Here is a 13,519-nt window from a genome sequence, read left to right as displayed (position 1 = left end):
GTTCGTAACCGGGTCCTGACAATAGCCTGATTCCTCTCTAGGTTTCTTCCTTGGTTCGGACCTTTCTAGGGAGTTTTTCCTAGCCACCGTGCTTCTACTCCTGCATTGCTTGCTGTTTGGGGTTTTAGGCTGGGTTTCTGTACAGCACTTTGTGACATCAGCAGATGTAAGAAGGGCTTTATAAATACATTTAATTGAATAATCTAAAGCCAGACATACAAACAGAATTCTCCACAGCAATAGATTTATTTCCCATGTCATGGAAATACATGCAATAGTTTCTATTAACACACAGACCTGAGGACACGGATACCTGTCTGAAGAGAGTTAAACATAGGTAGAAAGTGCATCTCGCTTCACCTGAGATTTCCTCAAAGCATAGCTGTTTAGAAACAAATGAAAATGTACAATTAATAACATTTAACATAGAATATCATCTGGAAGTAGACTATTTAACTGTGCAAAAGTCCTCAACAACAACAACAAACACGTCATTGTATAGTGACATTAGGAACATGCCGTCTGATGCAGGTCAGACAATACCAGAGATAAAGCAGTAATATCCCTATCCTGAGTCTACTTAGAGTTAAAGAAAGTGTAACCTGAGAGAGATCACAAAATAACCACATAAACCTCACAACACTGAGAAAGACCCTAGAATCTGTATATATTTGTACATATGATCAATGCATGAGTACATTAGCTCAGTGCAAACTCAAAGAGGAAAAACTCCAAGTGACCATACAGCTTCAATTTCATAGGCCATAAATAGTCTAATATGCATATGTGTTGAAGACGTATGACTGCTTTCTTTGACCCGAAATCAGTACTATTTGTCTGTTTGAGCCTGTCGTGAAACACTTCCCCCTTTATGCAGACTGTGTATCATTGATCTACTTCCTTCTCAAGGTTATCAGCCTCTCAAAGAAATGTAGTGCTAGCCCATTTCGACAGTGTGACTGCAAAACACTAGCATGCCAATGAAGATATGATTTATAAGGATGAAGGTCACTTGTTTGTCCCTGTTGCACCCTGGTCAATCCTCATTGCGTTGTAGTATCCATTCTCCTCCAGAACCTCCTCTATAATGGCCTGAAATGAAAGATCACTTGTAGCATATTTCCTAACCAGATTCACAGTTTCAGCCAGACATAGACATCCACATGTCCAGAACTATGTCAACTACAACAGGCTATCCTATTGTATTTATTTATATACAATAAAAAAACTGATATTAACCTGCATCTGCTCATAGCTGATTCCCTCCTTGAGATCACCATTTTCCATATCACCTGTAGCACAAAGTTACATTTTAGGCTTCTAAACACCTAGACAAGGGTTATAGCAACCCCCATGGGAGACAACATGAGAACGCAACACTCATCACGTAGCTTTGGTTCTTGGCTCAATATTCTGTTAGGTTGCTACATGTCACACCCTGACCATAGAGAGCTTTTTATTCTCTATGTTGGTTAGGTCGGGGTGTGACTAGGGTGGGTCATCTAGGTGATTATATTTCTATGTTGGCCTGGTCTGGTTCCCAATCAGAGGCAGCTGTTTATTGTTGTCTCTGATTGGGGATAATATTTAGGCAGCCATTTCCCCTTTGTGCTTTGTGGGATCTTGACTATGTATAGTTGCCTGTGAGCACTATTGTAGCTTCATGTTTCATTGTTTTCTTTGAGTTTCTCTTCAAAATAAAGAGGGTTGAACCATACCACGCTGCATCTTGGTCTACTCATTATAATGATCGTGACACTACGTTAACCACCAGTATGCACTAGCACTGAGGTTAGGGTAGTAATGGGTAGTAATGAGGTTAGGGAGTAATGGATTACATGTACGGGATAAAATAAAACAAAGTAACTAATCCGTTACCTGCAAAAATATTGTAATCAGATTACAGATACTTCGGAAAAACTAGATAATTACTTCAAGGATTACTTTTAAATTCAGAAAGGATGTTTGTGAGAAAAAAATCTTTGACACTTCTCTGTTTTCTCAATGACGTTCAAATCAGCATTGAAGAAAGGTCCAAGTTTAAGTTTGTTCCACCTGAGCGAGTCTGACCACAACTCAGAGACCCCTATGATGACACACCAAATGTGTTTGCTGGATTGCGGGAAAAGAGCAGGAATAAGGTTTCGTAGGTTACAGTCCAAGCTATGTCTTCCAATGGTGCGACTGCTGTCGGCATCCAAAGATTATCCAACTTGAAGGAAAAAATGACAGTAGTTGTGTCGTCTACGTGGAAACGGATATCACTTATTATTGTTATCTACATAGCGCATTGATGTGAATCACACTGCTGCTCTCTCATTTAGCTATTTGCGCCGTACGGATTGTGGTTGTTGTGGATGGCTGTTCACAAACCTAAATGTGTATTTGAACCCAATAATGTTTGAATTTAGGAAGATGCCTATCATTCATTATTTTTGAAACCAGTGGACAGCCAGTTAAAAAAACGTATAAATGCCTCATGAGCTTAGTTCAACTGTCACACTCCATGAGAACCCAAAATATAAGCTTGTTTTACTCCAATGTTTATAAACAAACACTGTATAGCCTCATAACATGGTTAAAACAATAATGTTGATATCATGGATGGTCAGTCCTTGCATCCATAGCTCTGTCTTTGAATTTGAGAGTGGTTACATTTCTCCAGGCCCATCCCTCAGCTTTTTTTTTACTAAAAGAGGCGGGGCGGCCGTTTTGTTATTGTTTCATCTGTGGATTTAAGCAGCTGCATATTATCAAGATATCAAATTGTCACCAACAAAAAGGTAAACAATAGGCCTATAGCAAATGTAGCATATGGCATTCCTTTTTCACATGTAAATAGCACTTTTCAGTAGTGCTCAAAGCATGCCATTCCATGAGAGCAGAATTTATTTTTCAACTTGAATCAATGATCCCAATCAGTCCTCCATGATAACAATAATAAACCATAAACAACAGAGTAGGGCTGGCTAATAAGTCGTTAGTTTTGGGGTCACGCTCAGGTAAAACAATTTGGCTAATCTATACTTCCACATTTCCATGTCCTATTTTTGAAGATCCAGAGGGGAAAACATTTATTGGAATGACTGGAATTCTGATATACTTTGGTTTTTAATGTAAAGATATAATTTAATGGTATTATTATATGTTCTAGAAAGCGATGGGTTAGAAGAAGCCTACATAACCAACCCATAAAGTCAAATGTAACATCCATATATGGCCAGCTATGTAAACTTTAACATTGATTTATCCTGCAATAGACGTTGTTCAATTGGTAACATACATTTTTGCCTTCTTCTAATGCCTCTTAAGGAGAAAGTAATTTAAAAGTAACTGAATGTAATCAGATTACGTTACCGATTACAATTTGGGACAGGTAACTAGTAACTGTAACGGATTACATTTAGAAAGTAACCTACCCAACCCTGCTTGCTTGGCAGCACCTAGATGGTCTCCTCCAAAAGACTGGACCAGAGACCACCAGTCTGAGCTGGCAGAGCCTGACTCCATTAGCTCTGGAGACCCCTGAAGCAGCTGGAAACAAAATGGAGATCAACACATACGGGTTTGACCTGTTAGATGAACTAGACTGGTATATAGGCTTACAATGCCACGCTGACTACCGCAGCTCAAATCCATAGTTGAGGCAGACCGCTCTAACGTTGCTGTAAGTTCCTGGTGTCTTGTACTTACCTTGTTAAGCTCCACCTTGAGATTGTAGGGACTGCTTTCGTAGTGGAACAGGGACTTTTTGAATCTCTCAATCGCCCGCCGTTTGACACTGTGCTGAAGAGCTGGGGGAAGCTGAACATAAAATGGTTAGAAACAGTACGATTTAAAATATAATGTCTCAAATGTCTAGATATACTGTATACACCAACCAACTGGTACATGGCTCTCATTATTATTACCGGAACTCTAAATCAAATAAAAATCTAAAGTACATATAGACTTACCTGAGTGATGTAAATGATCTTATGCAGTTGTACCAGGAGTCTTTGGACGGGATCATCGATCTGCCGAACCTTCCTCTGAGACACACAGATTCCTGCTGACACTATGAAACCCACATGTTTATCAGTTGAGTTGAACCCACTTAACCAAAGTTGAAGGAGGAAAGAAGAACATCCTTCAAAATGACCCAATTTACCTGGTCGAGGTTTTGGCTTCGGAACAGCAAACTCACCACTGAGGAAAACGGGATGGTTATTTTATCACTTGACTGACAAACTGTTGTCATGACACAAACAGTATAGGCACTCTTCAGATGAAATGATGATATGGGTAACATTCAACAACATATAATAAATATATCAGAGTATGATCATATATAGACTCACCTAGCTAAGTTTGGTTCATCTACCACAGAAGCACTGACACTACTCTTTATCGGCCCTTTAACAATAAAAAAAACACAAATTGATTCCAATCCAAACATTACACTTGGAAATACTCCTAGTAATTGAATGATCTAAATTCAAGTGAGCATATTGAATTCAAGTGCTCACCAGCGTCTTTATACCCCGAGACAGTGGAGATGTTGGTGTGAGAGGGATCTAGATCTTTATCTGAGCCATTATCTATATAAACACATAGATCATAATCAAGATGGTAGCAAATGTTATGAGAAACATTAATTATGGCCATATAATCCAAGAAAGATTTACCTTGGCTGTGTATTTTTTTGCTTTGATTTGAGCTGTGGCCTAAAGAGAAATATGGTACCATGGACTCAGAGTCAGTCCTAGTACTGGTTTTCTCCTGGTCTTTAGAGGAGTGGCAGCAGCTGACCCTGCCCCGATGGCTCTCCAGGAAGTACTTCTGTGCTCGCTTCCTGTCTCGCTCTGCCCTCCTCTCCAAAGCATTCTGGGAAGTATACAAACTGTCCATGAACCTCATCATGATGTCAGAGATCTTGGAGCTGACTTCCACAATGTCTGGACGCAAGTCTGCGTCGGTTGTCAGGCAGCTGAGGGGTATTATGGGAGTTATTTAGGTAGTAATCAGATAATGTAGCATCTTATCAAGCATTGTCCATCATTGATTTGATACAATGGGAGCTCTTTGCTATCCACATCAAAGAACTTTAAGTGAAACATAAATGAATTGACTTCATCATATTTTAATACTTTTATACTATATTTATACTTACCATTTAATCATGTCTGTGACTCTTTCTGAGAAAATGCCTTCCTCCACTGGTTCATAGACTGCCTCCACAATCTACTAACACAAACCACAGTTTAGCAACAATAGTCCTAGATACATAGAGAACCTATGTGAGTAGTGTGTGTGTATATGTGCGTTTGCATGTTACCTTGGTGGCGAGGGAGAGCATGTTGCTGCTGTAGAATGGAGGCCTCAGTGTGGCCATCTGGTAGAGGATACATCCGCTAGCCCAGACATCAGCCTTCTCCCCATATGGCTCACTCTTCACTATCTCTGGACTACACACACACACACACACACACACACACACACACACACACACACACACACACACACACACACACACACACACACACACACACACACACACACACACACACACACACACACACACACACACACACACACGCACACGCAAAATGGCAGTTGTAGAGATCATTCAAATGATATTGGAGTGTCAGTAATGAAGCTTGATAAAGGCAGTCGTACCTTAAGAGACGACCTACTTCATCATCAGGACAGATCTACCTGAAATCTCCCCCGAGTATGAGTAACAACTATACACATAACTCACCAGGAGTACAGTATGGTCCCAACCACTGATGTTAGCTTGCTGTTCTCCTGTTTCTGTTTAGCCAGCCCAAAGTCAGCTGAAATGGATTCAGGTCAAATGTTTTACCGACACGTATACCCTCAGGCATAAGGACATGATGTACGTAAAACGAATGGTAAGTGGTTTGCGGAAGGATTGGAGTCATTCATATTTACGTGTGACTCTGGTTTTAGTAGAAGATGCCATGAGAAGAGAGAAATAGAGCATGAAAAGGACAACAGTGATTGACTGACTGATAGTGACTTTGTCCCTCTCTCCCAGCATGACGTTATTAGGAGTGAGGTCTCGGTGGACGATCCTCTTCTCCTTGTGCAGGTACCTTAAAGCCAGACACATCTGAGGAATTTCATCGGGAGAAAAAAAAAACAGGGATATGCATTCTTTAGTAAACAACATCATAGCATTGAACGATTCATTCATTCATTCATAGCAATTATCCAAGAGAGAATTCACGGTTACGGTAGCTTTGTTGTCAGTGCAAAGCAATGGAGGCCGATACTTACCTGGATGAATATGTTCCAAAGTCTCTCCTCTGTGAATTGCTGCTCCTTCTCTTTCAGAGAGTTGAAATGGTCCCAGAGGGGAACACCTTCTATCAACTCCATGACAATGTATAGCCTGTCACCTGAAACAGTGTTCATAGCCATTTAAAAAAGCTGATATCTTAATAATGTTAACTCAATGCTTCGTGTGATGTATTGTTGTCTCTACCTTCTTGCCCTCTGGGCTGTTGTCCGTGCCCAATAATGTTTGTACCATATTTTGTTCTGCTACCATGTTGTGTTGCTACCATGCTTTGTTGTCATGTGTTGCTGCCTTGCTATGTTGTCGTCTTAGGTCTCTCTTTATGTAGTGTTGTCTCACTTGTTGTGACGTGTGTTTTGTCCTATATTTATATTGTATTTATTTTCATTTTTAATCCCAGGACACCGTCCCCGCAGGAGGCCTTTTGCCTTTTGGTAGGCTGTCATTGTAAATAAGAATTTGTTCTTAACTGACTTGCCTAGTTAAATAAATGTTAAATAAAAAATACAGAAATTTAAAAAATAGTGGTGTGTGTCTGATACTTACCTTTCAAGAATGTCTTGTAATATTTCACAACATTTGGATGGGTCATCTTCAGGGAACAGAGAAAAAAAAGCATGAGTGCTCATCATTCAAAAAGAGGTACTGACTGGTGTGTTGTGGGTAATATTGTATATAACCACATGGTAGAATATCAACAAACAAAAGCAACGTGTGAGACATGAACTACTGTATCTGGCCGATAGTAAACCAATGCTAACCTGTTCCTTAATGATGGTGAGCTCAGACACTATCTTCTCCACGTTGCTGTCTCTGGACTTCTTATCTTTACCGAAGGCAGGGTTGTGGAGATTCACTTCCTTCAGAGCCAGAAGGTTCTGACCACTCTGTTTCCTCACCTCTCAGCACAAACGCACACAACAATCAAAACCAAACAGGTAGAAAATATACCAGAAATAATTTTAAAGACATGTGTGGAGTGATATTAGTGCCAAAATACACTTCGGATTCAATTTCTTTTGGCACTAAAACCACTCCATAGTCATGCCAAATGGTACAAATTCAAACTCAAGCATGTAGAGGTTGCAAAATTCTAGTGATCATGAGTCCTTGAATTCAAAGCACAATCAGACATGCCACATCTATCACAACCACATTGTAATTGTCATGTGTCCACTCATACAGGCACATTAAGGTTGGCACTGATGAATGGCTCAGTGGGAGGCTCTACCTTGAACACACTGCCGAATGCCCCAGTGCCTAGATGGTCCAGTATGGAGTAGCCATTGATCACTCTCAGAGGAGGGCGGTTCTGGTCGACAGTCTCAATATTCTCCCTCAGGCTGTCCAATTCCTCCTGCTAAATGTAAGCCAACACGCCAGTAATCAATCCTCACAGAGTGGAGTAGAGTAGTAATGACGGCAGAGAATAGTTCATGAAAATAGTAAATGAATCATTATTCTGATTATACGGGGCTTTACATTACAAAAGGAGACAGTACAGGGCCCTTGAACGTACAGGTAACTGCCAAAATAATGGAAACACTTGAGTAAATGAGGGATAAAACTACATTGAAAGCAGGTGCTTCTACAATAGAGTTCCAGACACTTATAGAATCTATGCCAAGATGCATTGTAGCTGTTTTGGCTCCTGGTGGCCCAACATCATTTTAAGACACTATATGTTGGTGTTTCCTTTATTTGGGCAGTTACCTATATGTTACGTATAGTCGTTTTTACAGTATAGCAGTTTTCTCACAGTGTAGAGAGAAACTTTTGCTTGAAGTGCTTCATAGACAGTGATGTCTCTCACATAATGTCCAACATCAATGAACAGCTCAAATAAATCTGTAGGAAAGAGCCTGAAACATATATTTATTTTTAAATACATTTTCTGAAAGAAAAAATGATGTACATTGACTTTAAGAAACAATGTCTTATGTCATCACCTTTTAAATAGATGTCGGTTACATTCCATGCTGAAGAGGAAACGTAGGGTCCGAAATGCATAGCACTGTCAACATCAACAATAACATAATGACTGTCATTGTAGTATAAGGACAAACATGACATGATAATTGTAATTACACCATTATGTAATGTGTAATACCTGTAGGGATACTGCTTTTGGTCCATTGCGAAAGCTTTGTGGCAGAATCAATTTCGCAATTACATAGACCCCATTCTCCTGACGAAGCAAAGAGAATGCATTTCAAAAATGCCCTTTCCACTAACACAATTCTGAATCAATATCATAGTCCTATATATTGTCCAGTTCATTGTTTGTGCTAAAGTAAGCCAACACTCTGTTTCTGTTTGTTGCTAGGCGCCCTTACCTGAACCACCTGATGTGCAGTGGTGTCATCCAAAACGAGCTCAGTCAGAGCCGCACAGCATGCTGCAATAAAGACAGACATTTACACAAGATCATGTTGAACGTAGATCAATCTATATGATCTATAGTCTAAATATCCAACATGTCCAGTGTATGTTCCTACCTGACTGTAGAGACATGGTGTCGTCCACATCCTCCTGTGGACTGAGCTCCTCACTGACGTGCTGTCTCTGGATGCGTCCCGCTGCATTGGCGCCGCAGAGGGCCTCGATAGAGGAGCGGTCCGAAACGTACGCCCGCTCACTGGAACAGACAGCATACAGTACATTACGGAACCCTACGGGTCTGGGTTGCATAACCACTTTCTCATCATCTGAATTTCCTCATGGTCATAATAATCACTAACCAATGTTTCAACCACTGTCTTTGACCCACTAAACTCTCGAGTAACTCTTGACAATACTATATTAGCTTAACCAGAGGTTGCATACCATTATCCCATAATCACAATTTTCTCAAGGTCATAATATGCACTAACCTAGGTCTCACCCAATATACTGCATTTGACCCAGTGAACTCCTGAGTAGTCTATGCTCTCCATGAACTTGTATGATACTTCTTTAGTCTATCCAGGTAGCCTCTCACCTGTCGAGGATGTGAAGCAGCTGTTGCACCCCTCCCCAGGTGCGTATCTCGGCACTGGTGTCTGGCTCCTCACATAGCTGGACCAGGACCCACACTACGCTCCACAGCAGCTTCAGGTGCTCCCCGTGCAGCAGGCTGAGCAGCACCGGCAGGCCCTCGCACTCCCTCACCTGCTCCCGCACCTGCCGCACCGGGGAAAGCAGCCGCAGCAACTCTGCACTCATCCTGAAATGGACACAAAGACAAATGGATACGCAAAACACATATCAAAGCAAGAAATTGGAAGATGCATGTTATTGCCAGTGATATAGTCATGCTGTTGATGGGGGTGTAGGCAAACTGTTATTTTGAGGCAACTTTGTTGTGCAAAGATGAATGCATAGAGTGTGACTGACTAGGGAGGTAGGTACTGTACCTTTTGGACAGTAAGTCATAATCTTGTAGTATAACAAGAAGATTATCCACGATTGACAACTCTCCTATCGTCTTCTTGCATTCTGAACTAGGGGATAGATCAAGTGATGTATTTAAGTGTTAGCTACAGTGTATACTTTTACTAAAGGTATGCATGATGTCCCAAGGTCCCTTTATAAGAGCAGTTACCTCTCAGCCAATGAGGTGAGTGCTAGGAGGGCACCTAGTAATACACTGCTGTCACGTGTTGATAGGAGCTTTACCAGGGTCTGAGCATGAGCATGAAATCTTACATCATTATATGCTCATTAGTTACTACTTTCCAAGACAGAAAAAAACAAAAACCTATCCACAAGTAATGGGGAACAGACATTGGACTAACAGTCAGTTAGGAGTACAGTTCTTCATTTAACACAATCCTACAGTACATTGTATGAGGCAGTGACATTTGTACAATTGTTTACCTTATGAGCACTACTCTCAATAACCCACTGCCTTTGGTCCTCCACTGCAGACAGTTTCTGAAGCATATCTAGTCGGGAATGAAGATACAAGGGACAATAAGGAAGGACATTGAGGGAAATACAGGCTACTTTTGGGGGGGATTTGATAACTCACACGTCATGGTGACCAACTTCTCCATTGCAAATGTCTGCTCTCCACACCCCAGATAACTGCTGCACACCAACTCCATGTACTAAAGAGGGAGGGAAAGGGATAGAAAGTGACAGCTATAAAAAGCAACACAGGACTGTCAGACTAGAAGGTTTTTAAAATAGATTTAAAGTACATTTACCCTTGCGAGAAGATCAACACCTTGGAGTTGATGAAAAACTCTCTGAAAAGACAGAGTATGATGAGAATTAAAAAGATCCCTGAAATCAGAGTGTTGAATTGTCCTGCTTGCTAGTCAGGTTTTTGTCAACAAGTCAAAAGACAAAGGCAGCACGAGTCATATCTATTTTAAATCATACGAAGTTGAAGGAAGAAAAGGCCCATCATTCGTTTTACCTGATAAAGTGGTTCTCTTACGAGCAATCGTAGACAGATGAGTACTCTAAGGACAGACTCAGGTGGTGCATGGTCGACCCAGTCACTACAACGGAAGTACACACACAACTGAGCAACTTTCAAGACCTTCATCAGCTGCACAAAAATTGTTGATACCACATGGGACTACCTGCACAGTCTGTTCTTGACCAAAGAGGTAAGGATCTCCAAAAAAAGCTTATGTTGAGGATGACTGTTGAAACAATGTTGATTTCTGTATGTTGCACTGTTAGACGGAAAGATGTGAAAGAAAAGTTAATCATGTGATCAATCATATTCAAGGGATCCTAAATGAATTATTTAGGGATATACCTGAATTTCTCCAGCTCATGATCTTCAGAGGTTATGTGAATCTGGCTCCTATTGTTGCTGGCAGTATTTAGCTGGAGAATGGTCTGGGATCTTCCTCCACTGTTGCGGACCTTACACAATACTGCCACCTGGAATGTCAGGCAGACAAACCTGATCACATACTGTACAGTCACGGCCAAAAGTTTTGAGAATGGCACAAATATGAATTTTCACAAAGTCTGCTGCCTCAGTTTGTATGATGGCAATTTGCATATACTCCAGAATGTTATGAAGAGTGATCAGATGAATTGCAAAGTCCCTCTTTGCCATGCAAATGAACTGAATCCCCCCAAAATTATATATACACTATATTTCAGCCCTGCCACAAAAGGACCAGCTGACATCACGTCAGTGATTCTCTCGTTAACACAGGTGTGAGTGTTGACAAGTACAAGGCTGGAGATCACTCTGTCATGCTGATTGAGTTCGAATAACATACTGGAAGCTTCAAAATGCGGGTGGTGCTTGGAATCATTGTTCTTCCTCTGTCAAATATGGTTACCTGCAAGTAAACACGTGCCGTCATCATTGCTTTGCACAAAAAGGGCTTCACAGGGAAGAATATTTCTGCCAGTAAGATTGCACCTAAATCAACCATTTATCAGCTCATTAATAAGAAGTTCGGGGAGAGAGGTTCAATTGTTGTGAAGAAGGCTTCAGGGCACCCAAAAAAGTCCAGCAAGCGCCAGGACCGTCTCCTAAAGTTGATTCAGCTGTGGGATCGGGGCACCATCAGTACAGCTTGCTCAGGAATGGCAGCAGGCAGGTGTGAGTGCATCTGCACGCACAGTGAGGTGAAAACTTTTGGAGGATGGCCTGGTGTTAAGGGCAGCAAAGAAGCCACTTCTCTCCAGGAAAAACATCAGGGACAGACAAATATACTGCAAAAGGTACAGGGATTGGAATGCTGAGGACTGGGGTAAAGTCATTTTCACTGATGAATACCCTTTCCGATTGTTTGGGGCATCCGGAAAAAAGCTTGTCCGGAGAAGACAAGGTGAGCACTACCATCAGTCCTGTGTCATGCCAACAGTAAAGCATCCTGAAACCATTCATGTGTGGGGTTGCTTCTCAGCCAAGGGAGTGGGCTCGCTCACAATTTTTCCTAAGAACACCACCACGAATAAAGAATGGTACCAACACATCCTCCGAGAGAAAATTCTCCCAACCATCCAGGAACAGTTTGTGAAGAACAATGCCTTTTCCAGCATGATTGAGCACCTTGCCATAAGGCAAAAGTTATAACTAAGTGGCTCGGGGAACAAAACATTGATATTTTGGGTCCATGGCCAGGAAACTCCGCAGACCTTAATCCTATTGAGAACTTGTGGTCAATCCTCAAGAGGCGGGTGGACAAACAAAAACCCACAAATTCTGACAAACTCCAAGCATTGATTATGCAAGAATGGGCTGCCATGAGTCAGGATGTGGCCTAGAAGTTCATTGACAGCATGTCAGGGTGGATTGCAGAGGTCTTGAAAAAGAAGGGTCAACACTGCAAATATTGACTCTTCATGTGATTGTCAATAAAAGCCTTTGACACTTATGAAATGCTTGTAATTATACTTCAATATTCCATATTAACATCTGACAAAAATATCTAAAGACACCGAGGCAGCAGACTTTGTTAAAATTAATATCTGTGTCATTCTCAAAACTTTTGGCCACGACTGTACAACACAAAATAGAGGGTTCGACATTCAGCTGAATTGACATGTCCTTACCTGGTGTCTGTGAGCATTCGTTTCAAGCAGGGACAGTAGTTTCCTGAGATCATGTGATTCTCTAAAAATGTTACATTTTGGTCAATCCTTTTATTCCAGTCAAAACAGGACATAAGTTATGTGCGAATATTTTAGTTGAAAATGTCCCAAAAAATACTAGGCCTATTTTGACATTATGTATGTGCAGTATCTGAATTGACTGAAACTACTTCTATACAACTTACTTGTTGTCTGGTCCCTTTAACTTCTGGAGTAGTTTGTCTGCTCTTCTCACCTTTTTAACTGGGTTGGGCATTATATAAATTCCCTTCTGCTTCCATGGGTCATACCTGAGGTACAACTTCCGATAATTGACACAATATAACAATGCATTCAATATCATGGCATTTGGTACATTGTAACGGCTCTCAATATACAAATAAACATAGTCTGTTTTAGAAACATTAGCCTAGCGGTAGCTAGTAACACTGAACAACAACAGGTGCGACATAATCGTTCAGGAATTATGCAGCCATCCACTACAAGGGAACACAAAACAAAGGACACAAATGTTTCCTTTGAGCCACTGAGCAGTCCCTTACCCTCCTTCACCATGGCAAATATGTAGGATACACCTGTTATTTTATTATTATTTTTCAAGCTTGTTTTCTACTTCAAGGTTGCAGTTTATTAATGGGCATATTATTGGAAAGT

At 41.0% G+C, this 13,519-nt stretch overlaps 1 protein-coding gene across 3 annotated transcripts; it reads right to left on the bottom strand.

The window, feature by feature from the left end:
* Nucleotides 1-235: 235 nt before the first annotated feature.
* On the bottom strand, nucleotides 236-13,491 carry nek10 (NIMA-related kinase 10). 3 transcript variants are annotated; one of them, XM_046300946.1, is made up of 34 exons: nucleotides 13,408-13,491; nucleotides 13,051-13,155; nucleotides 12,827-12,887; nucleotides 11,064-11,191; nucleotides 10,882-10,977; nucleotides 10,713-10,797; nucleotides 10,498-10,539; nucleotides 10,320-10,398; nucleotides 10,166-10,233; nucleotides 9,891-9,970; nucleotides 9,703-9,789; nucleotides 9,288-9,512; nucleotides 8,806-8,945; nucleotides 8,644-8,705; nucleotides 8,418-8,495; nucleotides 8,257-8,321; nucleotides 8,067-8,169; nucleotides 7,539-7,667; nucleotides 7,069-7,206; nucleotides 6,854-6,899; nucleotides 6,286-6,407; nucleotides 6,016-6,118; nucleotides 5,744-5,819; nucleotides 5,318-5,447; nucleotides 5,153-5,223; nucleotides 4,668-4,969; nucleotides 4,509-4,580; nucleotides 4,341-4,395; nucleotides 4,151-4,188; nucleotides 3,957-4,057; nucleotides 3,694-3,804; nucleotides 3,420-3,534; nucleotides 1,240-1,292; nucleotides 236-1,092 (listed from the first exon to the last, which is right to left on the bottom strand). In XM_046300946.1, the coding sequence occupies exons 2-34, from the start codon at nucleotides 13,119-13,121 to the stop codon at nucleotides 1,009-1,011; spliced, it is 3,216 nt and encodes a 1,071-aa protein (XP_046156902.1). In that variant the 5' UTR covers nucleotides 13,122-13,155; nucleotides 13,408-13,491; the 3' UTR covers nucleotides 236-1,008. The 3 variants fall into 3 exon arrangements, with proteins under 3 accessions (XP_046156902.1, XP_046156900.1, XP_046156901.1); XM_046300944.1 differs by lacking the exon at nucleotides 13,408-13,491 and having other exon boundaries at nucleotides 13,051-13,382; XM_046300945.1 differs by lacking the exon at nucleotides 13,408-13,491 and having other exon boundaries at nucleotides 7,539-7,664; nucleotides 13,051-13,382.
* Between the last annotated feature and the right edge of the window lie 28 nt (nucleotides 13,492-13,519).

Source organism: Oncorhynchus gorbuscha, linkage group LG15, assembly GCF_021184085.1.
Source record: "Oncorhynchus gorbuscha isolate QuinsamMale2020 ecotype Even-year linkage group LG15, OgorEven_v1.0, whole genome shotgun sequence".
Taxonomy (NCBI): Eukaryota; Metazoa; Chordata; class Actinopteri; order Salmoniformes; family Salmonidae; genus Oncorhynchus; species Oncorhynchus gorbuscha.
This window is presented reverse-complemented; position numbering and strand designations above follow the sequence as displayed.